Source organism: Somniosus microcephalus, chromosome 11 (genome assembly GCF_052327205.1).
Source record: "Somniosus microcephalus isolate GS21.2 chromosome 11, FLI_Smic_1.0, whole genome shotgun sequence".
Taxonomy (NCBI): Eukaryota; Metazoa; Chordata; class Chondrichthyes; order Squaliformes; family Somniosidae; genus Somniosus; species Somniosus microcephalus.
In genome coordinates, this window is record NC_140997.1 from 100,729,565 (window position 1) to 100,757,383 (window position 27,819).

The 27,819-nt window shown below is 48.4% G+C and overlaps 1 protein-coding gene across 2 annotated transcripts in view; it reads left to right on the forward strand.

Moving 5' to 3' along the window:
• LOC147110800 (extracellular serine/threonine protein kinase FAM20C-like) overlaps positions 1-14,593 on the forward strand; it is a 361,279-nt gene extending 346,686 nt beyond the window's left edge. The window contains exons 9-10 of one of the 2 annotated variants that reach the window (XM_086001136.1): positions 7,114-7,173; positions 13,710-14,593. In XM_086001136.1, coding sequence (XP_085857262.1) covers positions 7,114-7,173; positions 13,710-13,962 — 313 coding nt within the window. In that variant the 3' untranslated portion in view covers positions 13,963-14,593. The remainder of the gene's footprint in view (positions 1-7,113; positions 7,174-13,709) is intronic. The other variant, XM_086001137.1, reaches the window with a different exon arrangement.
• Positions 14,594-27,819: the final 13,226 nt, after the last annotated feature.

Genomic DNA, 27,819 nt, shown 5'->3' on the forward strand with positions numbered 1-27,819 from the left:
CAGGGTACGAGGGCCAAGTGACTACTGTGGAGACTCAGAACTCTGACCTTAAGCATTCTGACCCACGATAACACCACTGATAACAGCAAGGTCTCCCGTCATAAGTACGGACAAGCCAGTCACAATATCCTGGCCTGAATCTCTACGCTGTCGTTGGGCGAGTTAATCCTGGAGCCATTACTGTTCTCTGTATCCTCTGCCCTAAGGCCAGCGTAGCACTGCCCCCAAGTTGGTGCAGAATTAGTTCCTAGAGTCTCGAGAGAAGGTGCCACATCTCAAACCACTCTCGACCCTTGAAGGAAAAGTCCATGCGTCACTTAATCCATCACTTGTAACACTGCAGAGCGGTAGCAGCCTGCTGTCTGAGAAGCCATCACTGCACGATGCTGGTTTAAAAATAGCTGCTGAGGCTGATTTACTGAGGGAGCAGTTGAGCGGTGCTGTAGAGCATCGTGCTATTTCCTGATCTAACGACATCCTATCATTCTCCCCAAGAAGCATTGCCAGCAGCTAAAGCCTGGTGCTTGGTGAATGCCTGGATCAATGGCGAGAGGCACAAGGCTACAAGCTGAGTAAAGGCTGCTTGGCCTAATCAGTGAAGGATGCTGGGAAAACAGCTGGGTGCCTGAAGTCAACCTGACCATCAGCAGTTTGTCAATGCTGCACCGTGCCACAGCGACAGTCAACAAGAGCGTACAGGACCCTGGTCTTTATAAATAGAGGCAGAGAGCACAAAAGCAAGGAAGTTATGCTAAACCTTTATAAAACAATGTTTGGGCCTCAGCTGGAGTAGTGCGTCCAACTCTGGGCACCGCACTTTGGGAAGGATGTCAAGGCTTTGGAGAGGGTGCAGAGGAGATTTAGAAAGAAAGAAATTACATTTCTGCACTTTTCACGACCTCAGGACATTCCAAAACGCTTCACAGCCAATGAAGTACGGTCACTGTTGTAATGTAGGAAACACCGCAGCCAATTTGCGCACAGCAAGCTCCCACAAACAGCATTGTGATAATGACCAGATAATCTGTTTAAGTGATGTTGGTTGAGGGATAAATATTGGCCAGGACACCGGGGAGAACTCCCCTGCTCTTCTTCGAAATAGTGCCATGGGACTTTTACGTCCACCTGAGAGCAGATGGGGCCTCGGTTTAACGTCTCATCTGAAAGACGGCACCTCTGACAGTGCAGCACTCCCTCAGCACTGCACTGGAACGTCAGCCTAGATTTTTGTGCTCAAGTTTCTGGAGTGGGACTTGAACCCACAACCTTCTGACTCAGGCAAGGGTGCTACCCACTGAGCCACGGCTGACACCTATATTAATTAGAGTGATACCAGGGATGAGGGACTTCAGTTGTGTGGAGAGGCTGGAAAAGCTGGGATTGTTCTCCTTAGAGCAGAGAAGGTTAAGGGAAGATTTAACAGAGGTGTTCAAAATTACGATGTGTTTTGATCAGGGTAAATAACGAGAAACTTTTTCCACTGGCAGAGAGAGAGAGAACGAGAGAGAGAGATGGAGAGAGAGCATATCAGTACTCACTGTGTGCACTGTTATTAACCAGGTAACAGATCCAAATGGACAGAGCTTTTAAATCACACTGTGCTGAGCTGCAGGAACTGTATGCGTCTCCCTGTCTGAGTACTGAATGATTATTGCCACATTTAGCTTACCTGCTTGAAGTCTTCAAGATTATAGGAAGGGCACCGAGAAAGCAGATCAATAGCAATTTGTTTATCATAGCAAGGGCTTCAGATTCAAGAAACAGAAGTTAAAAATTAGGAAGTCAGGTGGGACTTTTTCACCTAAAACGAAAGGGTAATAGATTTGTGGAGTAGGTTACCAAGGCCAGCAGAATGGGCTTAAAGAGATCATTGGCTGAATTCAGCCTGCACTCCCAGTGCAGCACCTTGCTCAACGGCACAGAGCATGTTGGTTAAATTAACTTTGTGTTAATGCCTGTGTTGTGTGAACTGTGAGGATTACATAGAATATACAGCACAGAAACAGGCCAGTGGCGTTTATGCTCCACTCGAGCCCCCTCCCGTCTTTCCTCATCTAAATCTATCAACATAACCCTCTGTTCCCTTCTCCCTCATATGCTTGTCCAGCCTCCCCTTAAATGCATCTATACTATTTGCTTCAACCACTCCCTGTGGTAGCGAGTTCCACATTCTCACCACTCTTTGGATAAAGACGTTTCTTCTGAATTCCCTATTGGATTTCTTGGTGACTATCTTATATTGATGGCCTCTAGCTATGCTCTTCCCCACAAGTGGTAACATTCTCTCTCTATCCATTCTATAAAAACCTTTCATAATTTTAAAGATCTCAATTAGGTCACTGCTCAGCCTTCTCTTTTCAAGAGAAAAGAAACCCAACCTGTTCATCCTTTCCTGATATGTATAATCTCGCATTTCTGGTATCATCCTTGTCAATCTTTTTTGTACCCTCTCCAGTGCCTCTATTTCCTTTTTATAATATGGTGACCAGAACTGTATGCAATACTCCAAGTGTGGTCTAACCAAGGTTCGATACAAGTTTAACATAACTTCTCTACTTTTCAAATCAATCCCTCTAGAAATAAACCCTAGTGCTTGGTTTGCTTTATTTATGGCCTTGTTAACCTGTGTCACTACTTTTAGTGATTTGTGAATTTGTACTCCGAGTTCCCTTTGTTCCTCTACCCCACTTAGATTCGTATTTTCCTAGTAATAAGTGACCGCCCTATTTTTCTTAACAAAATGTAATACCTCACATTTAGCTGTGTTGAATTTCTTTTGCCAATTATATGCCCATTCTATAAGTTTATTAAAGTTTTCTTGTAATTTGTTGCATTTCTCCTCAGCAAATTAGGGCGGATAGTCAATACTGTCATCCACAAATTTAGAAATTGTGTTTTTGATTCCAAACGCTAAATCATTAATATAAATTGTGAACAACAGTGGTCCCAGCACTGATCCTTGTGGAACACCACTACCCACCTTCTGCCACTCTGAATAGCTACCCTTTACCCCTACACTCTGCTTTCTGTCTTGAAGTTAGCTAGTTATCCATTCTGCTACTTGTCCCCTGACTCTGCATGCTCTGACCTTATTCATTAGTCTATTATGTGGTACCTTATCGAAGGCCTTTTGAAAATCTAAATAAATTACCCTTGTCTACTCTGTCTGCTACCTCTTCAACAAATTCAATGAGGTTGGTCAAGCAAGCCTTTCCCTTTTGAAATCCATGCTGACTATTCATTATTATATTTTTGGCTTCTAGATGTTCTTCCATTTTCTCCTTTAGTAGGGTTCTATTATTTTTCCTACCACCAACGTTAAGCTGACTGGCCTATAGTTCCCTGGACATGTTCTAGCTCCCTTCTTAAATATAGGTATTACATTAGCTATCTACCAATCCCCTGGCACTAAACCTTGTTCTAACAAATTATTAAATATGTGTCGTAATGCCCTTGCTATCTCTTCCCTAGATTATTTTAAAATGCGTGGATGTAATCTGTCCACACCAGGGCCTAGAAATTCAGTGCCCTTAGCACCGATTTTGCGGCGCTAGAGGGCCTAGCGCTGCAATTGGCGCCGGTTCCTAAATTGCCTGGCGCCCTTCCGCGGCGGTAGACCGGTAGCGCTGCGCCGGCACCGATGACGTCATCGGTGTGCGCAGCGTCCCGGTTGCCATGGTAACCCGGCCCCAAGCCGAAATTCAGTTGCGGCCGCCTCGCCAGTGGCAGCCGCAACTAAGACTCCGGCAAACGAGTGTTGCCGGAGTCTGCGCCGGCGCTTTAAGGAGGCGCGGCGGCCGGCCGCTTTCCCGCCGGCCGCCTGCCCGCAGCTCCCTCCCCGGACTTCTCCCCCCCCCCCCCCCCCCGGAACAGATGCAAGCCCGGCACTTGTCCGAGGTGCCGGGCTCATTTTTGATGAGATTTGCGCGGGCCGCGGCCGGGTGCAGGCAGCTCCTCCTTAACGGAAGGAGGAGGCCTGCACTTCCTGAGCCTGCCGCACCGCAGCGGGCGCCGCAGCGCCGGAATAGCGCCGCAATGCGGCGCGTTGCACCAGTTTTCAGGCGCTAAAACCCTTCAGTAGCGCCGGCAGCCGTTTGGGCGCGGCGCTACTGAATTTTTGGCGCGCGCAAAGGGCTTTAGCGCCAGCACTAACTTCCGGCGCTAAAGCCCTGGCGCAGTGCAAACTCAATTTCTAGGCCCAGGGGTTTTATCCTCTTTGAGTTTGATTAGTTTATTTAATATTTCTCCTTTTTATTTTAAATGCAGTTATCTCTCATTTCTAATCTCATCATCTGATGTCATGTCCACCTGTTCTATCTCCCTGGTAAATACTGAAGCAAAGTAATTATTTAATATTTCTGCCATCTCTCTATCGCTGCCTGTGATATTATCCTGTCCATCCCTTAGTGGCCCTATTCCCATCCTGACTTTCCTTTTTTTATTTATGTGCCTGTAAAATATTTTACGATTTCGTTTTATGTTCCTTGATAATTTAATTTCATAGTTCCTCTTTGTCTTTCTAATTTTTTTTTGATTTCTCTCCTAATCTCTTCATATTCTCCCTTGTCATGCTCTCCCCTGCTGTCCATGTACTGAGTGTATGCCTCTTTCCTTGCCCCCAATTTATGCTCTATGTCTTTATTCATCCATGGTGTCTCATTAGTGTTTAGCTTGTTCTTGTTTTTTAGCGGAATATATTTTTCCCGGACTCTGTTGAACATCATTTTAAATATTTCCCACTGCTGTTCTATGTCATTGTTTGCTAATATTGTTGGCCATTTCATTTTCCCAAGTTCTATTCTCAGCCCCGCAAAATCAGTTATTCTCCAATCTATTACCTGGTCTTCGTCATACTTGAGTCCTTCTCAATTATTATCTTAAAGCGTATTATATTATGGTCACTATTGCCTAGATGTTCCCCTACTTTTACTTCTTTTATCTGCTCTCGTTCATTCCATATTACTAGATCCAATAGCAAATCCTCCCTTGTTGGGCGTTTTACATATTGGGTTAGAAAGGAGTCCTGTACACATTGTAGGAACACCATTCCCTTACCCCCTTTACCTACCTCTTCTGGCCAATTAATATCAGGGTAGTTGAAATCCCCTATGATTATTATTCTGTGTTTTTACTATTTCCTTAATTTGTTTGCATATTTCTTCCTCCACCTCCCTCCCACATTAGGTGGTCTGTAGACTACCCCTATTAGTGTGATTGATCCTTTATTGTCTTTTATCTCTATCCACATGGATTCTATTTCTGTCTTGCTGATAGCTGCGTCACTTTTTTCTACTGCCATTGTTATCCCTAATAAGTACAGCTACTCCACATCCCCCTTTTCCCTCTCTATCTTTTCTAAATATGTTATACCCTGCAATGTTTAATTCCCAATCCTGATTTTTCTGTAGCCCAGTCTCAGTAATCCCTACTATGTCTGGTTCCTCACAACGTATTATTGCCTCCAGTTCCTCTGTTTTATTATGGACACTGTGTGCATTGCTGTACAGAGAGTTTAACTCATTTTTAATAGCAGTTCCTCTCACTTTATTGTTAACCATCTTTTTACACTCCTGTTCTATAACTCTATTTATTCCCTGGCCATCAATGTCCTCCCTTACTTTATTCTTTCCTATGCTCTCCTTTCCTGTTTTGTTTATATTTAGGCTGGTTTCATTTCTTGTAGCTCCTTCCCCCCATCTTACTAGTTTAAAGCCTTTGCCACCTCCCTATTTACCCTTTCCGCTAGGACACATCTCATCGGTACAGCTCCTTCCTGTCCCAGTACTGGTGCTAGTATCCCATGAAAAGGAACCCCTCTTTCCCACACCAGCCCTTTCACCACGGGTTAATTCTCCTGATCTGTCTGCTTCTATGGCAATTTGCACGTGGCTCGGGCAATAATCCAGAGATTATTACGCTTGAGGTCCTGCTTTTTAATTTGCTCCTATCTCATGATACTCCTTCAGCAGGACCTCCTCCCTGGACCCCTCCCTTTCTAAATTCCTCTCCAGCCGCCTCGAGATATCCCTTACCCTACCCTTACCGGGTAGGCAACACAACCTTTGGGATTCTCATTCATGGCTGCAGAGGATGCTATCTATCCCCCTAATTATAGAATCTCCTATCACTACCACATTTCTATTCTGCTCTCCCCCCCACACCCCCTTGGACAGCCTTCTGAGCCACGGTGCCTTGGTCTGCATTGTGGCTGTCCTCCCTGCAGTCTTTCTCCTTGTCCTCACAGGTAGCAAGTATATCGTAACTGTTGGACAGGACCAGTGTCTGAGGGACCTCTTTCTCAACCTCTCCTAAATCCCCACTACCCATCTCCCTAGCAGTCACACCCTCCCCTTCCTGAACCTGTGCTTTCCTCTGGGTGTGACTGTATTCTGGATAAAACTGTCCAGAAATTCCTCCCCCTCTCTTATGTTTCGGAGTGTCTCTAACTCACACTCCAGCTCAATGACTCTGAGCTGGAGTGACTGAAGGCAAAGACATTTCCTGCAGATGTGGGAATCCGGGAGAGTCTCACTGTCCACAAACTCTCTCATACTACAGTCCCTGCCATCTCTAGAGTTTTTTTTACTTATGTGCTTATTGATAGCCTGAAATAATTTAATTAGTTAAAGTTTTTATTCAAATGATTATTTAGAGTTATATTAATTATTTAGTTTATCTAGTTTATCTCGGAGTGTTAGCGTTGCACATTGTCTGAACACGGGAGTGCTAGCACTATGCATTTAGCACTAAAGTACCATTACCCTCGAATGGGTCTCTCTGATTGAAAGAGGAAGTTATAGATTGCCTCTAATACATTTCACTAAAGAGCACGAACTCTGTAGTCTCGGGGGACAATAGAATTTCTGCAAGGTCTGGCACAATGCCTGTGAGGTTGCAATACAAGATGTAGATTATTACTGTGTAAGTGCCACAGCCTGTTTTTATTCCAATCTCTCCCAGCAGCAACCCTACAAGAATGAGATTCCTCCGCAGAAATGCATTGTGTCAAGTTCAGTGTAGAAGGCATGTTAAAACACAATCCTCCTGGATTTCAAGAGCAACGCCTGGAAATGGAAAAGCACTTTCTAACGTCTTCTTGATGTCCTCCCGCAGGTTTGGGAAACATTCGCACGATGAGCTCTCCATACTGGTGCCCCTAAGTCAGTGCTGTAGGTAAGTGCAGAGAGTGAGAGAGCTGGTCTCCAGGCCCTGCTCCCAGTCAACAGCCTCTCTACTCAACTCGCAGTTCTTACTTCCAATGCAGAATATGGCATTTCCCTCCAATTAAGAAATCACGGTTTGTGCTATGAGCTCCTTTTGATAAGATAATACTGTGTGGCGGAGACCACATAGGGACAATAACACAATTCACAACGTATAGCCAATGTTGTTATATGTACCTAAACACAATTCACTATGTGTAGCCAATGTTGTTATATGTACATACTGGGTTGGGTTATTGGGGCAGAGTCCCTTTAAGAGCGTCGGTAGCGTGATGACGTCATGTGTCGGTAGCGTGATGACGTCATAGCCCTGCAACGAGGCTGAGACGCTCTGTCCTCATGGAGAGTGAATAAAGTAACACGTGTTTTGCCTTTGCTGCAACAAAAGTCTCAGAGCCTGTTGATTTCTAGCGACTCCAACATTGGTGACCCCGCTGCTCTTTTGGATGATTCCAAAGACCTCATCTGAAATGGCAACGAATGCCGTTTCCATCAAACTACCCGAGTTTTGGGAACGACAGGCTGCCGCTTGGTTCGCCCAGGCCGAGGCTCAATTTGCACTCCGGGACATCACCGCGGACGACACGAGGTACTACTACGTCGTCTCTGCTCTCGGCAGCTCCACCATGGCCAGAGTCGTGAGCCTGCTTGAGAACCCCCCGGAGCTCAACAAATTCGAAACGCTGAAAACGCACCTCTTAGAAACTTTTGGACTCACTGAAGCCGAGCGCGCACGCTGGCTTCTCTCTCTACCCGGGCTTGGCGACTCCAAGCCCTCGGAGCTGATGGACCACATGCTGGCCCTCCTGGGCACACACAGGCCGTGCTTCCTCTTCAAGGAACTGTTCCTTCAACAGCTGCCAGGTCAGGTACGGTCGGCTTTAGCCAACTCTTCCAGTACCGATTTCCGTGAGGCCTGCCCCCACCGATACAGCCCAACGGCGGCAGCCCCCAAGCCTCTGCTTGTACCACGCGCAGTTCGGCCCCAAAGCCAGGAAGTGCCGGCCCCCGTGCAGTTTTCCCGCGTCGAAACAAACGAAAGACCACTCGTCGGCTGCTATGGCTGTCGGCCGTTCAGGCAGTTTGTTATTTATTACGGACACCGACTCTGGACGTCGTTTTCTTTGCGACACGGGTACCCAGGTGAGCGTCCTGCCCATGTCAACCATAGACATGCAAGGGGGGAACCACGGCCCCGTCCTCGAAGCCGCCAACGGCAGTTCCATCCGCGCCTTCGGGAAACGGAGCATGGCGCTTTGTTTTGGCAGGCAGCGGTTCACCTCGGACTTTGTCACGGCAAAAGTGTCCACCCCCCTTCTTGGCGCTGACTTCCTCTGCGCCAATGGCCTTTTGGTGGACGTCAAGAACCGACGTCTCATCAACGCTGAGACTTTCAGCTCGCTCCTGTGTTCCCTCAGCGGGTCCAGCACGACGAAGTTGTCCAGCGCACTCTCGGCCTCCAACGAGTTTTCCCGCCTCCTCGCCGAGTTCCCAGACCTCACGAAGCCCACGTTCTCGTCAGCCGCCACCAAACACGGGGTAGAACACCACATCTCGACCACCCGTCCGCCTGTCTACGCCTGCGCTCGGCGCCTCGACCCGGGAAAACTCGTCATCGCTAAAGCTGAGTTTGACACCATGGAGCGCCTCGGCATCATCCGCCGGTCAAACAGTCTGTGGGCCTCGCCCCTCCACATCGCTCTGAAACCAGGCGGTGGGTGGTGCCCGTGCGGCGATTACCGGCGCCTCAACAACGCTACGACCCCCGACTGGTACCCGATTCCACACATCCAGGACTTTTCCGCCCGCCTGGCCGGGAAAGTGGTATTCTCGAAAGTGGACCTCGTCCGGGGTTACCACCAGGTCCCTGTCTGAACGCAGGACGTCCCGAAAACCACGGTGATCACCCTGTTCGGGCTGTTCGAATTCCTCCGCATGCCATTCGGCCTCAAAAACGCCGCCCAGGCTTTTCAACGCCTAATGGACACCATGTTACGGGACCTGACATTCCTGTTCGTATACCTGGACGACATCCTCATCACCAGCGCCTCCAGGACGGAGCATGTGCCACACCTTCGGTCTCTCTTCCAACGCCTCAGCCAGCACGGCCTAATCATCAACCCGGCCAAGTGCCAGTTCGGGCTGTCCTCGATTGACTTTCTCGGGCACTGCATTCCGAAGGATGGGGCGGTGCCACTGCCATCGAAAGTGGAGGCCGTGATGGACTTCCCGCGACCCCTCACCATGAAGGCCCTGCAGGAGTTTTTGGGCATGGTGAACTTTTGCCATCGCTTCGTCCCCCGAGCAGCCCAGCTTATGCGGACCCTTTACGAGGCCCTCAAAGGCAAGCCCGACAAGCTCGCCGTCGACTGGTCCGAGGAGATGGCCAATTCTTTCACGGACACAAAAAGGGCCCTGGCTAACGCGACCATGCTGGCGCATCCGTTACCTGATGCGCCGATCGCTCTCACCACCGACGCCTCGGACTATGCAGTCGGCGCCGTCCACGAACAGTGGGTCAACGGCACCTGGCAGCTGCTCGCCTTCTTCAGCCGGCAGCTCCGCCCCAACGAGCGGAAGTACAGCACCTTCGATCGCGAGCTTCTTGGCCTCTACCTCGCCGTCCGACACTTCCGTTTCCTACTGGAGACTCGCCCATTCACAGCATTCGTGGACCACAAACCATTGACCTTCACCATGGCCAAAGCTTCCGAGCCGTGGACGGCCCATCAGCAACGCCAGCTGGCCTTCATCTCAGAGCTTACAATGGACATCCAGCATGTGGCTGGGAAAGACAACCCCATCACCGACTGTCTCTCCCGAGCCATCGCCAGCACCATACACTTCGGCATCTACTACATCCGCATGCCCGATGGTTGGAGACGGCAAGTTTTCGACGCCGTCCATAATCTTTCCCACCCGGGCAGCAAGCCGTCACAGAAGCTGGTGGTGGCTAAGTTCGTCTGGCACGGGCTCAGGAAAGACGTTCGCGACTGGGCCAGCACCTGCGTGGTATGCCAACGCTCGAAAGTGCATCGCCATACTAAAGCCCCGTTGGTGCCTTTCGCAGTGCCCGAGAGGCGGTTCGACCATGTTAACGTGGACCCGGTGGGGCCCCTGCCGCCCTCCCGCGGGTTCACCCACCTCCTCACAATGATCGACAGAACCACCCAATGGCCGGAAGCCGTCCCGCTGTCTTCAACGACGTCCGCCGATGTGGCTCGGGCGTTCATCAGCACTTGGGTCGCCCGGTTCGGCACCCCATCTGACATTTCCTCCGACCGGGGGCCCCAGTTCACGTCGGAGCTCTGGAACGCTGTCGCCCGAGGCCTCGGGTTGAGACTCCACCGCACCACAGCATACCACCCTCAGGCTAACGGACTGTGCGAACGGTTTCATCGCTCCATGAAGGCCGCGCTCCGGGCCAGCCTCCGGGACGACAGTTGGATTGACAGACTCCCGTGGGTCATGCTGGGACTCAGGACCGCCCCCAAGGAGGACCTCCAGTCCTTGTCCGCCGAGCTCGTCTACGGACTGCCGCTGCGAGTTCCCGGGGATTTCGTCCCCAACGCAACGGAACCTTGGTCTGCAGCCCGGCAGCGGTCCGACCTTCTGGACAATGCCAAGGTTTTCGCGCCGGTGCCCACGTTGCAGCACGGCCTCCCACAGTCCCACGTTCCACTCGACCTACGTTTTCGGCCGCCACGACGCCCACCGGGGACCTCTTCAGCCACCCTACGATGGACCATTCCGCATCTTAGAAACCGGGGACAAGACCTTCGTCGTGGATGTCGGCGGTAAGCCGGACTGCATTTCCGTGGACCGTCTTAAGCCGGCCCACCTGGATCTGGACCGACCCGTTGAGTTGGCACAGCCCCTGAGGCAGGGCCGACCTCCGGTTTCTGCACCCTCAGTCCACCACCGAGCGCCCGAGGTCCCTCCAATGAACCCCCCGGTCACCGCCCCAAAATTGAGGAGCCGTTCCGACCGTGTGATTCGGCCCCCCCAACGACTGACATTGCCAGTGCTAGTGAATTCTGGGGGGACGTATGTGGCGGAGACCACATAGGGACAATAACACAATTCACAACGTATAGCCAATGTTGTTACATGTACCTAAACACAATTCACTATGTATAGCCAATGTTGTTATATATATGTACTGGGTTGGGTTATCGGGGCAGGGTCTCTTTAAGAGCGTCGGTAGCGTGATGACGTCATGCGTCGGTAGCATGATGACATCATAGCCCTGCAATGAGGCTGAGACACTCTGTCCTCATGGAGAGTGAATAAAGTAACACGTGTTTTGCCTTTGCTGCAACAAAAGTCTCAGAGCCTGTTGATTTCTAGCGACTCCAACAACTGGACTGATGGGTCGCTGGAACTTTGAACTAGACTCAGGTGAAGAGGGCCCCTCTGTCTCTGATCTTATCTGTCCCCAACATCGACTTGACAATCTTCTAATTACAGCATCGAGCTGCTCATTAGATGTGGTAGGGTTAGAGTGAAAGGTCATAGTGCACCGAGGTCACTGTGGTTCACAGGGGTCACTCTGGTTCACAGGAGTCACTGTGGTTCACGGGGGTCACTGTGGTTCACGGGGGTCACTGTGGTTCACGGGGGTCACTGTGGTTCACGGGGGTCACTGCGGTTCACGGGGGTCACTGTGGTTCACGGGGGTCGGGGGTCACTGTGGTTCACACCGTCACATCTGCCGTCGATTTTCTCCAGTTATGTCCCTTAAATGCTCAGATATCCTGCTGTTCAGCTCCCATGGGACCCTGGGCATTATTTTAAGCATGACCCCGCCTCGGTAACAGAAGGCGGCACAATCACAGAAGTGCGAAATTCACGCGCTCAGAGATGTTGAAATAAAATGGAACGAGCTGCTTGCAGTAAAGTTATTTAATCATTCTTGCTCACCTCCAGAACTGCTGATGTACTTTGTATAATTGAGGGTGGTCATACCTCATTACATTTTGAAATAGTACTCTTATTGTACGGGTTGGGTTTTTCTAACACTGGTGTGCGCATCTAACAATCTTAGAGGGATTGAAAAGTGCATGTGTGAGGAGTTGATTCAGGGCATTATCAGACAATCTCCTCCCCTCCCCCTCCGCCCTCACCTCATGGCCAAACAGGCTGACATTCACTGCCCAGGCTGATAGATTAAGAGTGGCAATTTTGGGCAGGGGGCTACCAGTGGCCATGGAACCGCATCCTGCCCACACCCACCCCAGTACAAGTCTTCGACAGAGAGACTGAGAGAAGATAGGAATAGGACATAAAATTGGATATCTGTATTAGACTGCTGAACTCTGAGACACTGCAACTACATCTAATAGTTACAGTCTGGGATATTGGATAATATGGTAAGACAAGTGATTGATTTATTGATCGACTGTAAGGCTTAGCAATTACAAAGTCTCTTTCTCTCAGATTTTAAGAATTCCAAATAACTGGCAAAACTGCATGCGATTAATTCCGAGTCTCTAAGATTATTTGCCTGGCATTAGGCAAACAGAAATGAGAATATCATGTTTGAATCCCTCCAATCGGGTTTCCGCCCCTGCCACAGCACTGAAACTGTCCTAATCAAAGTCACAAATGGCATCCTCTGTGACTATGACAAAGGTAAACTATCCCTCCCCATCCTTCTTGGCATGTCTGCAGCCTTTGACATGGTTGACCACTCCATCCTCCTCCAACGCCTCTCCACCGTCGCCCAGCTGGGTGGGACTGCAGTCGCCTGGTTCCATTCTATTTATCCAGTCGTATCCAGAGAATCTCCTGCAACGGCTTCTCTTCTCACCCCCCACACGATTACCTCGGCTGTCCCCCAAGGATCTATTCGTGGCTGCCTCCTATTTCACACATGCTGCGCCTTGGTGACATCATCCAAAAGCACAACATCAGCTTCCACATGTACGCTGACGACACCCAGTTCTACCTCACCACTTCTCTCCACCCCTCCACTGTCTCTGTGTTGTCACACTGCTTGTCCAACATCCAGTTGAACCCCACCAATTTCCATAGTCAAAGAGGTCGGTTTTAAGGAGCATCTTAAAAAGAGGCGGAGAGGTTTAGGGAGGGAATTCCAGAGGTTAGGGCCCAGGCAGCTGAAGGCACGGCCGCCAATAGTGGAGCGATGGAAATCGGGGATGCGCAAGAGGCCAGAATTGGAGGAGCGCAGAGATCTCAGAGGGTTATAGGGCAGCAGGAGGTTACAGAGATAGGGAGGGGCGAGGCCATGGAGGGATTTGAAAACAAGGATGAGAATTTTAAAATTGCGGCGTTGTTGGACCGGGAGCCAATGTAGGTCAGCGAGCACATGGGGTGATGGGTGAACAGGACTTGGTGCGAATTAGGACACGGGCAGCCGAGGTTTGGATGAGCTCAAGTTTAGTGAGGCACCATCAATTGATAGGTTAATCGTTAAATCTCTGCAGCTTAAAACCATTCCCTCCCATTGTGTCTACCCTACAGAATAAAGCAATCGACATACCTCCGACTACAGCTTCTGGCGAAGGAAGAGTACAAGCTGAGCGAGGTGATGGCGGAATCACTCCTGCAGGACAAACTCTCACCCATCCTAATAGAGTCGCATCTGAAGGCCATGGACAGGAGGTTACGAATCATTTTAAAGGCGGTCAGCGACTGTGTGGAAAAAGAAGGGCGCAGCAACGTGGTGGCAAACGACATAGACAACAATATCAATTCAATCGCCACCAATAGGTAGTAGAGGGACAGTGACTTCCTCTCTCTCTTTATTTTCTACTGGTGTAGGTGAGAAATGGAAAGTCTTGCAGAGACTGGCTATTTATGTTACTCCTTGAATTCAGTGAATTCAGAACAGAGATGTACTTGTTCCCGAATATGTAAAGTATAGACTCCATCCCAGATTATTATAATTAAAGTTTATAAGTTAAAGCATTTATTTGTTTTTCTCGATGGTATCCAGTCCTGAGATGTGAATATTGAACAGGTAGGAGTGTGCAATCCCAAAATAGAAGAAAGAAAAATTTTAAGAGATATATATATATATATATCTATATATATAGATATATATAAAGGAAACATGCTAACAAGCAAAATACTTGAATGCTGGTTAAATTGATTTGAACAAACTGAGCGTTGCTCTTATTATTAAATGAAGCAGCACAGCTGTAGTGTCGATTGTTCTCGGAATCTCCCGACAGCGCACAGACTGCCAATTGGTCGCTTTATTTCCAGCTTTGCTTTTCTAGTTCTTTGTGTACAGTTATGGACAGGACAGCTGCTTTCTGGGCTGTAGGTTTTTGCGTTAGCAACGTTTATCGGTTGTTTTTGCGACATGGTGAAAGTGCAATAAAGTTTATGGCAACAACTTCTTTCAGGTCTGTGTCTCAAAATCATTTTGTGCCGAGTTATTTCGGGGGCGGTGTGGGAAGGGTGGTGGTGGTTGGGCGATTTTCTACGCGCTGGTTTTCAAAGGTCAGATTCGGCCTAACTAAGGCTGGTCCCCATTTTCCTGTCCCGGCTCCTGCTGGGGTCCAGTTCCACAGTTGCCGGTTGTCCTCTAACTTTTCACCCAAGGGACTGTTGTAGGCCGAGAGAGAGAGTGTTGACAGGTTGGAATCATAGGATCTTACAGCACAGAAGAAGGCCATTCAGCCCATCATGCCTGCACTGGCTCTTTGAAAGAGCTATCTAATTAATCCCGCTCCCCTGCTCTTCCCCCACAGCCCTGCAAATTTTTGCTTTTCAAGTATTTATCCAATTCCCTTTTGAAAGTTACTATTGAATCTGTTTCCATCACCCTTCCAGGCAATGCATTCCAAATCATAACAACTCGCTGCATAAAAACAATTCTCCTAATTTCCCCTCTAGTTCTTTTGCCAATTATCTTAAATCTGTGTCCTCTGGCTACCGACCCTCCTGCCAATGGAAGCAGTTTCTCCCTAATTGCCCTATCAAAACACCTCTTAATTTTGAATACCTCTATTGAATCTCCCCCTTAGCCTTCTCTGCTCTAAGGAAAACAATCCCAGTTTCTCAAGTCTCTCCACGTAACTGAAGCCCTTCAACCCTGGTACCATTCTAGTAAATCTCCTCTGCACCCTCTCCAAGGCCTTGACATCCTTCCTAAAGTGTGATGCTTTAATGGTTATTCATACTTGGAGGACATCATCTGGTGCTATCCTCATGGGATATGCCCACTTCTACCTTGAGCGGGAACCTTGGGTGATTTGCACCCACCCTATCCCAAGGGCAATGAAACAAACAACAATGGCTGAGCGGCGGGAGATAGAGAGTAGGGATAATGGGCAGGTACTCTAATTGGCAGGATGTGACTAGTGGTGACCCACAGGGATCTGTGTTGGGGCCTCAACTATTCACCATATTTATTAACGACTCAGATGATGGGATAGAAAGCCATATATCCAAATTTGCCGATGACACAAAAATAGGCGACATTGTAAGAAGTGTAGATGGAATACAAGGGTGCATAGGAGATTTACGAGGATGTTGCCAGGACTGGGGAATTTTAGCTATGAGGAAAGATTGGATAGGCTGGGGTTGTTTTCTTTGGAACAGAGGAGGCTGAGGAGAGACCTTATTGAGGTGTATAAAATGATGAGGGGCCTAGATAGAGTAGATAGAAAGGACCTATTTCCCTTAGAGAGGTCAACAACCAGGAGGAACAGATTTAATGTAATTGGTAGAAGGATTAGAGGGGAGTTGAGGAGAACTTTTTTCACCCAGAGGGTGGTGGGGGTCTGGAACTCACTGTCTGAAAGGGTGGTAGAGGCAGAAACCCTCATCACATTCAAAAAGTACTTGGATATGCACTTGATGTGCCATAACCTACAGGGCTACGGACCAAGAGCTGGAAAGTGGGATTAGGCTGGATCGCTCTTTCTCAGCCAGCACAGACAGGATGGGCCGAATGGCCTCCTTCTGTGCTGTAAATTTCTATGATTCTATAAGTTATGCTACAGCTATACAAAGCCCTAGTTAGACCACACCTGACATACCGTGTTCAGTTCTGGGCACCACAGAGGGAGTGGAGCATAGATTTACCAGAATGATACCTGGACTCCAAGGGTTAAATTATGAGGAGAAGTTCCATAAACTAGGGCCGTATTGAATGTTCCCTTTAAGCCGTGCGGCCATGCAGTGCTCTGCAGCTCCCACGCAGCTGGCTCACCGGATTCCTAATGGGCCGCGCAGCCAAAAATAAAATGAAAGGGAACATTGGTTGTATTGTCTGGAATTTAGAAAGTTAAGGGGTGATCTGATCGAAGTTTTCAGGATATTAAGGGGAACAGATAAGGTAGATAGAGAGAAGCTATTTCTACTGGTTGGGGATTCTAGGTTAGGGGGCATAATCTAAAAATTAGAGCCAGATCTTTCAGGAGTGAAATTAGGAAACACTTCTACACACAAAGGGCAGTAGAAGTTTGGAACTCTCTTCTGCAAATGATAATTAATGCTGGGTCAATTGTTCATTTTAAATCGGAGATTGATTAATTTTTGTTAACCAAAGGTATTAAAGGATTACGGGCCAAAGGCGGGTATATGGAGTTAGGTCACAGATTAGCCATGATCTCATTGAATGGAGGAATAGGTTCGAGGGGCTCCTCCTGTTCCTATGTTCCAATCAACTTGCATTTATATAGTGCCTTTAATGTAGTGAAACATCCCAAGGTGTTTTTAACACCGAGCCACATAAGGAGATATTAAGCCAGACAACAAAAAGCTTGGTCTCAGAGGTAGGTTTTAAGGAGCGTCGTAAGTGAGGAGAGGCAGAGAGGTTTAGGAAGGGAATTCCAGAGCTAAGGGCCTAGGCAACTGAAGGCACGGCCACCAATGGTGGAACAATTAAAATCGGGGGATGCACAGCTGGCCAGAGTTGGAGGAGCGCAGAGATCTTGGTAGGTTGTGGGGCTGAAGGAGATTACAAAGATAGGGAGGAGTGAGGACATGGAGGGGTTTGAAAACAAGGATGAGAATTTTAAAATAGAGCCAGAAGTTACATCCCAGTTGAGATGAACAAACTCAGCTTTGAACTGGGGTTGAACACAGATCCTTCCTGGGACAGCGATATGTTTAAGGAAAAAGGGTAATCCCTACACGATCTCACCCCATCCTGTCTCTGCAACATCCACTGGCCTCACTAACCCTCCAGTCTGCGGACTCTGCCCTTCTGTTGTACCATTGGGGGCACAGCCTTCATTGCTCTTGACCCCATTCTCTGCAACTCCCTCCCAAATACCTTCAATCTCGCAACTTCTCTTCCTGCTGTTATAAGCTTTCTGAAAGCCCATCTTTTCGAGCAAGGTCAAAGGGCAATTGTCCATTCCTTTCTTCCTCTGTGAAGTATCTTGGGATACATATCTTTGGGTGGGAGCAGCATTCAGTCGCGATGCTCCGGCCATCATGAGTGTAGGACAGGCTTGATGGACCAGCTGGTCTTTTCCTGCCTGTCAAATTTGTCTGTTCATATACTTCTACATTAAAGGTTGTTGATGTCATCCTCCCCTCAACACTCGCCTTGAGACACTCACAGAACAGATCCTAGCAAAGGAAGGATTATAGGGGAGACATTTTATACAGTTTCTCTAACTGTGAGGGAGCTGTAGATAACATATCCAGGTGTAGTGCACCTCTACTTAACAAACATGTAAAATTCTCTCTTTCTTCCAACTGACCCACAGTCTCTCAACATTATCCTATAAATTACTGGCTGTCTCTGTCAAGGGTTCCTTGCTAAAACTCAACGGCCAAAATGGCACACAGATAGAAGAAAGCATGCAAGATTACGGGAAGATCTCAACTCCAACAACACGAGGCTCAGGCTCGATGGGGCGAATGGCCTTCTGTGCTGTATCATTCTTTGATTCTTAGATAAGAGGAGACTAAGAGACTTGATAGAGACCTTTAAAATTATGAAGATGTGGGGTGGATGTGGGGAAACTGTTTCCACTTGTGGGGGAGTCCAGAACAGGGGGGCTTAATATAAGATAGCCACGAACAGATCAAACAAAGAATTTAGGAGGTATTTCTTTACACAGAGCGTGGCAAAAATGTGGAACTTGCTGCCACATTGAAGCAGAGAGCATTGGCACATTTAAGGGGAAGCTTGATGCAGACATGATGGAGAAGGGACTAGATTGACACGTGGGCAGAGGGGAAGAGATAATTAGAGTGGGAGGAGGCTCATGTGGAGTATCGACACCGGCATAGACCAGTTAGGACGAATGGCCCATTTCTGTGCTGTAGATTCAATGTACTTGGAATGATTAAGCTCCAAAATGGAGCAGGAACCCTGAATGACTTTCCTATTCCCTAGGGGCACCGAAGCCTCGGGTGAACATCAATGGGGCACTGAAACTGGTTGGTGGTGGTGATCTTCAGTGAAACCGCTCATTTTTTAGTAGTCAGATTCCACATATACCGACCAAGGATGAAAATAATCCGAGGCAATAAATCTTACAATGACAGAATCAGACAGCACAGGAGGAGGCCACTCGACACATCATGCCTCTGCCAGCTCTGTGAAAGGGCTGCCCTATTAGTTCCACTTCCTCTGCCCTTTCCCCATACCTCTGCATATTTTTCCTTTTCAAGTATTTATCCAATTCCATTTTGAAAGTCACTATTGAATCTGCTTCCACCGCCCTTTCAGGCAGCGCATTCCAGATCATAACAACTCACTGAGTAAAAACATTCTCCTCATCTCCCTCTGGTTCTTGTGCCAATTATCTTAAATCTGTGTCCTCTGGTTACTGACCCTCCTGCCACTGGAAAATGTTTCTCCCTGTCTACTCTTATCAAAACCCCTCATAATTTTGAACACATCTGAGGCAGTTTGAAGAAATGCTGATCTATGGCTGGTAACAAAAATGAGAGTGCAAAAAAACATTCCTTTTCACTGGGCAAAGCAGAAACAGCCGGGGGCTGAGATTTGTTTTATGTGCACACATAAATCACACAAAGTTGGGCGATGGCCAGCCAAAAGCAGCTGCAGATATAAAGAGCTTTTTAAAACATTGCTCTAGGGTGTTCTGTTTCCCAGCTTTCAGCCACACACACACAAACACACAAGCACGCACATACACGCACACGCACACATACACACACACATACGCATGGACACACGTGCGCGCACACACACACATACATACACACACATGCACACACGCACACATATGCATGGACACACGTGCGCACACACATGCGCACACGCGCACACACACGTGCACACATATGCACACACAAGCGCACATGCGCGCACGCACGCACGCACACATGCGCATACACACATGCGCACACATGCATGCACGCATACATGCGCACACACACACGTACACGTGCACACACACACATACACGCACACGCACAGAATCGCTGCTGTCTGTTGCAGGTGAGTGAAACAGAACGCAAGATAGAGCATTAACGAAATGGCAGAGAATAAGGAAATAGCAGAGAAATTAAACAAATACTTTGTGTCTCTTCACGGAAGAAGATGCAAAAAACTTCCCAGAAATAGTGGAGAACCAAGGCTATAGCGAGAATGAGGAATGGAAAGAAATTAGTATTAGTAAAAAAATAGTACTGGGGAAATTAATGGGACTGAAAGCCTATAAATCTCCTGGACCTGATGGCCTGCATCCTAGGGTTTTGAAAGAGTTGTGTATAGAGATAGTGGATGCATTGGTTGTCATTTTCCAAAATTCCATTGATTCTAGAATTGTTCCTGCGGATTGGAAGATGGCAAATGTAACCCCACTAATTCTGAAAGGAGGGGGAGAGAAAACGGGAAACTACAGACCAGTTAGCCTAACATCAGCAGTAGGGACAATGCTAGAATCTATTATTAAGGACGTGGTAACAGGGCACTTAGAAAATAATAATAGGATTGGACAGAGTCAACACGGATTTATGAAAGGGAAATCGTGTTTGACAAATTTATTAGAGTTTTTGGAGGTTGTAACTAGCAGAATAGCTAAGGGGGAACCAGTAGATGTGGTGTATTTGGATTTTCAGAAGGCATTCGATAAGGTGCCACACAAGAGGTTATTAAACAAAATTAGGGCTCATGGGATTGGGGATAATATACTAGCATGGATTGAGGATTGGTTAATGAACAGAAAACAGAGTAGGAATAAACGGGTCTTTTTCAGGTTGGCAGGCTGTAACTAGTGGGGTACCACAAGGATCGGTGCTTGGGCCTCAGCCATTCACAATCTATATTAATGATTTGGATTAGGGGACCAAATGTAATATATCCAAATTTGTTGATGATACAAAGCTGGGTGGGAATGTAAGTTGTGAGGAGGATGCAAGGAGGCTTCAAGGGGATATAGACAGGCTAAGTGAGTGGGCAGGAACATGGCAAATGGAATATAATGTGGAGAAATGTGAAGTTATCCACTTTGGTAGGAAAAATAGAAAAGCAGAGTATTTTTTAAATGGTGAGAGATTGGGAAATGGTGGTGTTCAGAGGGACCTGGGTGTCCTTGTACAAGAATCTCTGAAAGTTAACATACAGGTACAGCAAGCAATTAGGAAAGGAAATGGTTACAAGAGGATTTGAGTATAAGAGTAAAGACATCTTACTGCAATTATATAGGGCCCTGGTGAGACCACACCTGAAGTATTGTGTACAGATTTGGTCTCCTTACCTAAGGAAGGATATACTTGCCATAGAGGGAGTGCAACGAAGGTTCACCAGACTGGCTCTTGGGATGGGGGGTTGTCCTATGAGGACAGATTGAGTAGACTAGGCCTATATTCTCTAGAGTTTAGAAGAATGAGAGGTGATCTCATTGAAATATACAAAATTCTTACAGGGCTTGACAGGTTAGATGCAGGGAAGATGTTTCCCCTGGCTGGGGAGTCTAGAACAAGGGTTCACAGTCTCAGAATAAGGGGTCAGCCATTTAGGACTGAGATGAGGAGAAATTTCTTCACTCAAAGGGTTGTGCATCTTTGGAATTCTCTACCCCAGAGGACTGTGGAGGCTCAGTCATTGAGCTTATTCAAGACAGAGATCGATAGATTTTTGAATATTAAGGGACTCAAGGGATATGGGGATAATGCAGGAAAGTGGAGATGAGGTAGAAATCAGCCATGACCTTATTGAATGGCGGAGCAGGCTCGAAGGGCCGAATGGCCAACTCCTGCTCCGATTTCTTATGTTCTTGTGTTCTAAAAGCCTTCTTGTTTGATAACAAAGAAACCCATGCCTATTTACAGATATCTCACCGGAGAAACTGTTGCTTTTTAACATCTTATTTGGGACTTTCCTCAAATGATACATTATAAAGCTACCCCGGCTGGAATCTAATCAAGGAGCTTGACGTATTGTGTATAAAATATAATGGATCTCTGGGAGTGAGTTACAGGTTGGAATCTAATTGAGAGCTTCAGATAGTTTATGTAAGGAATAATGGGGTGAATTACAGGCAGGAGATCAGTTGATTGATGTAGTGAATAATAGATATAATTAAGAATGAATACCAGGCAATAATCTAATTGAGCAGTTCAACTGATATCATGAAATACAACTGCAAAGCTTAAATGGTTTATAACTGTCATCTGAAGTCAATGATGGATTAGAATCTGAAATCTCCCTCGGGGCTGTCTGCTATTTTATATCTTAAAAATGTATATCTTAAAATTGTGGTGGCTTCATTCAGTTTACTCCTGATAACCTCCCTCAATGATGTCCAATGCGATCCCAGACATTTTTGTATTCATTCACAGGATGTGGGTGTTGCTGGCAAGGCCAGTATTTATTGCCCATCCCTAGTTGCCCTTGAGATGGTGGTGGTGAGCCGCCTTCTTGAACCGCTGCAGTCCGTGTGCTGAAGGGGCTCCCACAGTGCTGTTCGGGAGGGAGTTCCAGGATTTTGACCCAGTGACGATGAAAGAACGGCGATATATTTCCAAGAGGTGCGGCGAGAGTGACTGCATCAAGGCAGCATTTGATCATCAAGGAGTCCTAGTAAAACTGAAGTCAATGGGAATCAGGGAGAAAACTCTCCACTGGCTGGAGTCATACCTAGCACAAAGGAAGATGGTTGTGGTTATTGGAGGTCAATCATCACAGCCCCAGGACATTGCTGCAGGAGTTCCTCAGGGCAGTGCCCTCGGCCCAACCATCTTCAACTGCTTCATCAATGACCTTCCCTCCATCATAAGGTCAGAAGTGGAGATGTTCGCTGATGATTGCACAGTGTTCAGTTCCATTCGCAACTCCTCAGATAATGAAGCAGTCCATGCCCACATGCAGCAAGACCTGGACGACATTCAGGCTTGGGCTGATAAGTGGCAAGTAATAGTCGGACCACACAAGTGCCAGGCAATGACTATCTCCAACAAGCGAGAGTCTAACCACCTCCCCTGATGTCAAGATGGTGTGTGACTTGGAGGGGAACTTGGAGGTGGTGGTATTCCCATGCACCTGCTGCGCTTGTCCTTCTAGGCGGTAGAGGTCACGGATTTGGGTGGTGCTGTCAAAGAAGCCTTGGCGAGTTGCTGCAGTGCATCTTGTAGATAGATGGTACACACTGCAGCCACAGTGCACCAGTGGTGGAGGGAGTGAATGTTTAAGGTGGTGGATAAGGTGCCAATCAAGTGGGCTACTTTGTCTTGGATGGTGTCGAGCTTCTTGAGTGCTGTTGGTCGGCACTCATCCAGGCAAGTGGAGAGGATTCCATCACACTCCTTACTTGTGCCTTGTAGATGGTGGAGAGGCTTTGGGGAGTCAGGAGGTGAGACATTTGCCGCAGAATACCCAGCCTCTGACCTGCTCTTGTGGCCATATTATTTATGTGGCTGGTCCAGTTAAGTTTTTAGTCAATGGTGACCCCCAGGATATTGATGGGGGATTCGACGATGATAATGCCGTTGAATGTCATGGGGAGATGGTTAGACTCTCGCTTGTTGAAGATTGAGTTATGGTGAGAGAGGGGGTCTCCATGAAATCATTGCTCCCTCCGCTCCCTGATCCCTTGTAAAAGGGGGCTCTCCTACCTGAGGAGAAAACCTGCCTTACTTCACTCGAACACCCCATTCTTTACAAAGGCAAAATACTGCGAATGCTAAAAATCTGACACAAAAACAGAATGCTGGAAACACTCAACGGGTCAGGCAGCTTCTGTGGAAAGAGAAACAGAGTTAACATTTCAGGTCAGTGACCTTTGTTCAGATGAAAGGTTAGCTTTGTTTCTCACCCCATTCATTAGCCATTCTGCTCAGTCCCCCAGCTCTCCTGCCCTCACTAGTGCCAGTTCAGCTGCCCTAAAAGCTTTCTTATTGCTGTCCACAGCTGATTATCGGGATTAGTGATTCTTCTGTTTCATTTGGCGGAGCAGACTCGAGGGGCTGAATGGCCTCCTGTTGTTCCTATATTCCTATTGGCTGGCCTGTTGTGTTGGGAGTTAAAACCCATATTTTAGCCCACCTTCTGATCACAGCAAAATCACGTGTTAAACTAACTTCTTGGTCACCCTGAGTTAACCCCTTGATAATGCACTAATAGCAATGTCTGTGCTCTGTAGACAGAAGGACCCCCCACCTCCCGCCCCCCCACCCACCTCCAACTTTGGGCTGGACAGATTTTTGTTTTCCTGAGCATGTTGTTTGAACATCTCTAAAATGGACGCCAAAAATCTGCTCCAACCATTGCTTTTTCTCTTACGATGTGCCGTTATGAATTAGTTAGGACAACTACTACAACAACTGCATTTACCTAGCATTGTTAACATAGAAAAATGTCTCAAGGCGCTTTACAGAAGCATAAGCAGCCAAAAGAAAATCGACGCTGATCCAAAGAAGTAGCTTTTGGCGGTGTGATAAAAGCTTGCTCGAAGAGGTGGGTTTTGAGGAGGCTCTGAAAGGAGGCGGAAGAGGTGGAGAGCTTTAGGGAGGGAATTCCAGAGCGTAGGGCCCAGACGGCTGAAGGCACGGCCGCCAATGGGGTGAAGGGAGTGAGGGATGCTCGAGGGACCAGAGTAACGTTAGTTTGGTTTTCAATTCATTTCCGGAGGCAGCAAAACAAACATCAGAACTCGAGCTGTGGTCATACCACACACCCCACCTCTGTCCACCCACCTTGTTCAGTTTTGGTCTTAGCAAATGATGGTGATCCCACATAAAGAAAGGCAGATAATATTAACAAAAGATGGAATGAATCTAAAATGTGCACCAATGTCAAACTTTATCATGCTATATATAGCAAGTTGAAAAACCTTTTAGACTTTGGATAACAAAAGTGATCTTGAACACACAGCAGTGTCCCCTCAAGAGACCGTGGCTAAAGTTATTTAAATATTCATCAATACTCATGCACTCAAAGACATGGAACATTCCTCCATCATGTTTGCTTCCTTTAGAGCAGAGAAAAACTTCAGCAACGGGCCTTTTATACAATGTCATTAAGAAGCCCAACTTCAACTTGGCATTAACAGTGTGGTAACAATTTAATTCAGGAATTGTCTGTTCCTTTTCTGTGCAGAGCCATTCCATTAAAGTTATCATCTGACCTTAGAACCGTCCAACTCCTTAATGAAGGACAATTGAGTTCTAATTTCAAATCATCTTCATTTTTACAGTATGTTCAGCCAGCTGTTAAAATATGCTTTGTGAACTCCGGATCATCTAATTTATCTTTGCAGTTTCATTTTTAGCTGAAACTAGACTGATGTGCCGATTTGAACATCTGTATCCATACAAAGCAACTTATCAGCCCACAGTAACAATTACAACAGTCACCTTCTATTGTTCCTGCGGCCTACTGCAAAATCCTGTGCAAAGCTTTATCCACCATTCCCTTCACCCCAACATTGGCGGCCGTGCCTTCAGCTGACTTGGCCCTAAGTTCTGGATTTCCCACTCTGAATCTCTCCACCTCTCACTCTCCTCCTTTAGGACGCTGCTTAAAACCTACCAGATCGGACCAGGAGAGCACCGAGGCCGGGTATAAAAGGAGGAGCGAGGCGAGGACCGACCAGATCGGACCAGGAGAGCTCCGAGGCCGGGTATAAAAGGAGGAGCGAGGCGAGGCCCGACCAGATCGGACCAGGAGAGCACCGAGGCCGGGTATAAAAGGAGGAGCGAGGCGAGGACCGACCAGATCGGACCAGGAGAGCACCGAGGCCGAGTATAAAAGGAGGAGCGAGGCGAGGCCCGACCAGATCGGACCAGGAGAGCACCGAGGCCGGGTATAAAAGGAGGAGCGAGGCGAGGCCCGACCAGATCGGACCAGGAGAGCACCGAGGCCGAGTATAAAAGGAGGAGCGAGGCGAGGCCCGAACAGATCGGACCAGGAGAGCACCGAGGCCGGGTATAAAAGGAGGAGCGAGACGAGGCCCGACCAGATCGGACCAGGAGAGCACCGGGGCCGGGTATAAAAGGAGGAGCGAGGCGAGGCCCGACCAGATCGGACCAGGAGAGCACCGGGGCCGGGTATAAAAGGAGCGAGGCGAGGCCCGACCAGATCAGACCAGGAGAGCACCGGCGCCGAGGATAAAAGGAGGAGCGAGACGAGGCCCGACCAGATCGGACCAGGAGAGCACCGGGGCCGAGTATAAAAGGAGCGAGGCGAGGCCCGACCAGATCGGACCAGGAGAGCACCGGGGCCGGGTATAAAAGGAGGAGCGAGGCGAGGCCCGACCAGATGGGACCAGGAGAGCACCGAGGCTGGGTATAAAAGGAGGAGCGAGACGAGGCCCGACCAGATCGGACCAGGAGAGCACCGAGGCCGGGTATAAAAGGAGGAGCGAGGCGAGGCCCGACCAGGTGGGACCAGGAGAGCACCGAGGCTGGGTATAAAAGGAGGAGCGAGATGAGGCCCGACCAGATCGGACCAGGAGAGCACCGAGGCCGAGGATAAAAGGAGGAGCGAGGCGAGGCCCAACCAGATGGGACCAGGAGAGAACCGAGGCCGCGTATAAAAGGAGGAGCGAGACGAGGCCCGACCAGATCGGACCAGGAGAGCAGCGAGGCCGGGTATAAAAGGAGGAGCGAGGCGAGGCCCGACCAGATGGGACCAGGAGAGCACCGAGGCCGAGTATTAAAGGAGGAGCGAGGCGAGGCCCGACCAGATCGGACCAGGAGAGCACCGAGGCGGCAGTATAAAAGGAGGAGCGAGGCGAGGCCCGACCAGATGGGACCAGGAGAGCACCGAGGCCGGGTATGAAAGGAGGAGCGAGGCGATGCCCAACCAGATCGGACCAGGAGAGCACCGAGGCCGGGTATAAAAGGAGGAGCGAGGCGAGGCCCGACCAGATCGGACCAGGAGAGCACTGGGGCCGAGTATAAAAAGTGGTGCGAGGCGAGGCCCGACCAGATCGGACCAGGAGAGCACCGAGGCGGCAGTATAAAAGGAGGAGCGAGGCGAGGCCCGACCAACTCAGCAGCGGGGAGAGAGGTAAAAATTGCTCAGAGTGTGATGTCACCAGGGAGCAGGTAAGTGATTGGTTGGTGAGTATTTCTCTATTTTTTAAACTTTAACTCTGTGGTTTATAGTTGCTAAGGTCTTTCTGGTGTAGCGGGGACTGTTGGTAAACCATACAAGCGCCCTAGATTTTATCCTTAATTGGTGGTAGTGAATTAATTTAAAATAATTAAAGGGTAAGTCATGTCAGGACAGCCCAGCCCCGTGTTATGCTCTTCTTGCTCTATGTGGGAATTCAGGGACACTGCCTATGTCCCTGACGACCATGTGTGCCAGAAATGCATCCAGCTGCAGCTACTAGCAGACCACATTGCGGTGCTGGAGCTGTGGATGGATGGGCTTTGGAGCATTCATGATGCTGAGAGGGTCGTGGATAGCACGTTTAGTGAGTTGGTCACACCGCATGTAAGGGCTGCACAGGCAGAAGGGAAATGGGTGACCATCAGGCAGAGCAGTAGAGGCAGGCAGGTAGTGCAGGGGGCCCCTGTGGCCATCCCCCTCTCAAACAGGTATACCAATTTGGATACTGTTGAGGGGGATGACTTACCAGAGGAAGGCAGCAGCAGCCAACTTCCTGGCACCAGGGGTGCTTCTGCTGCTCAGGAAGGGAGGAAAAAGAGTGGGAGAGCAATAGTGGTAGGGGATTCTATCGTAAGGGGAACAGATGGGCGTTTCTGTGGCCGTAGACGTGACTCCAGAATGGTTTGTTGCCTCCCTGGTGCCAGGGTCAAGGATGTCACTGAACGGCTGCAGGGCATTCTGAAGGGGGAGGGTGAACAGTCAGAGGTCATGGTTCACATTGGGACCAACAACATGGGTAGAAAGAGGGATGAGGTCCTGCAGCAAGAATTTAGGGAGCTAGGTAGCAGATTAAAGAGCAAGACCTCAAAGGTTGTAATCTCTGGATTACTCCCAGTGCCACATGCTAGTGAGTATAGGAATAGGAGGATAGAGCAGATGAATGCATGGCTAAAGAGTTGGTGCAGGAGGGAGGGCTTTAGTTTCCTGGATCATTGGGCCTGCTTCTGGGGAAGGTGGGACTTGTACAAGTCAGACGGGTTGCACCTGAACCAGAGCGGGACAAATATCCTTGCGGGGAGGTTTGCTAGCACAGTTCGGGGGGGTTTAAACTAAAATGGCAGGGGG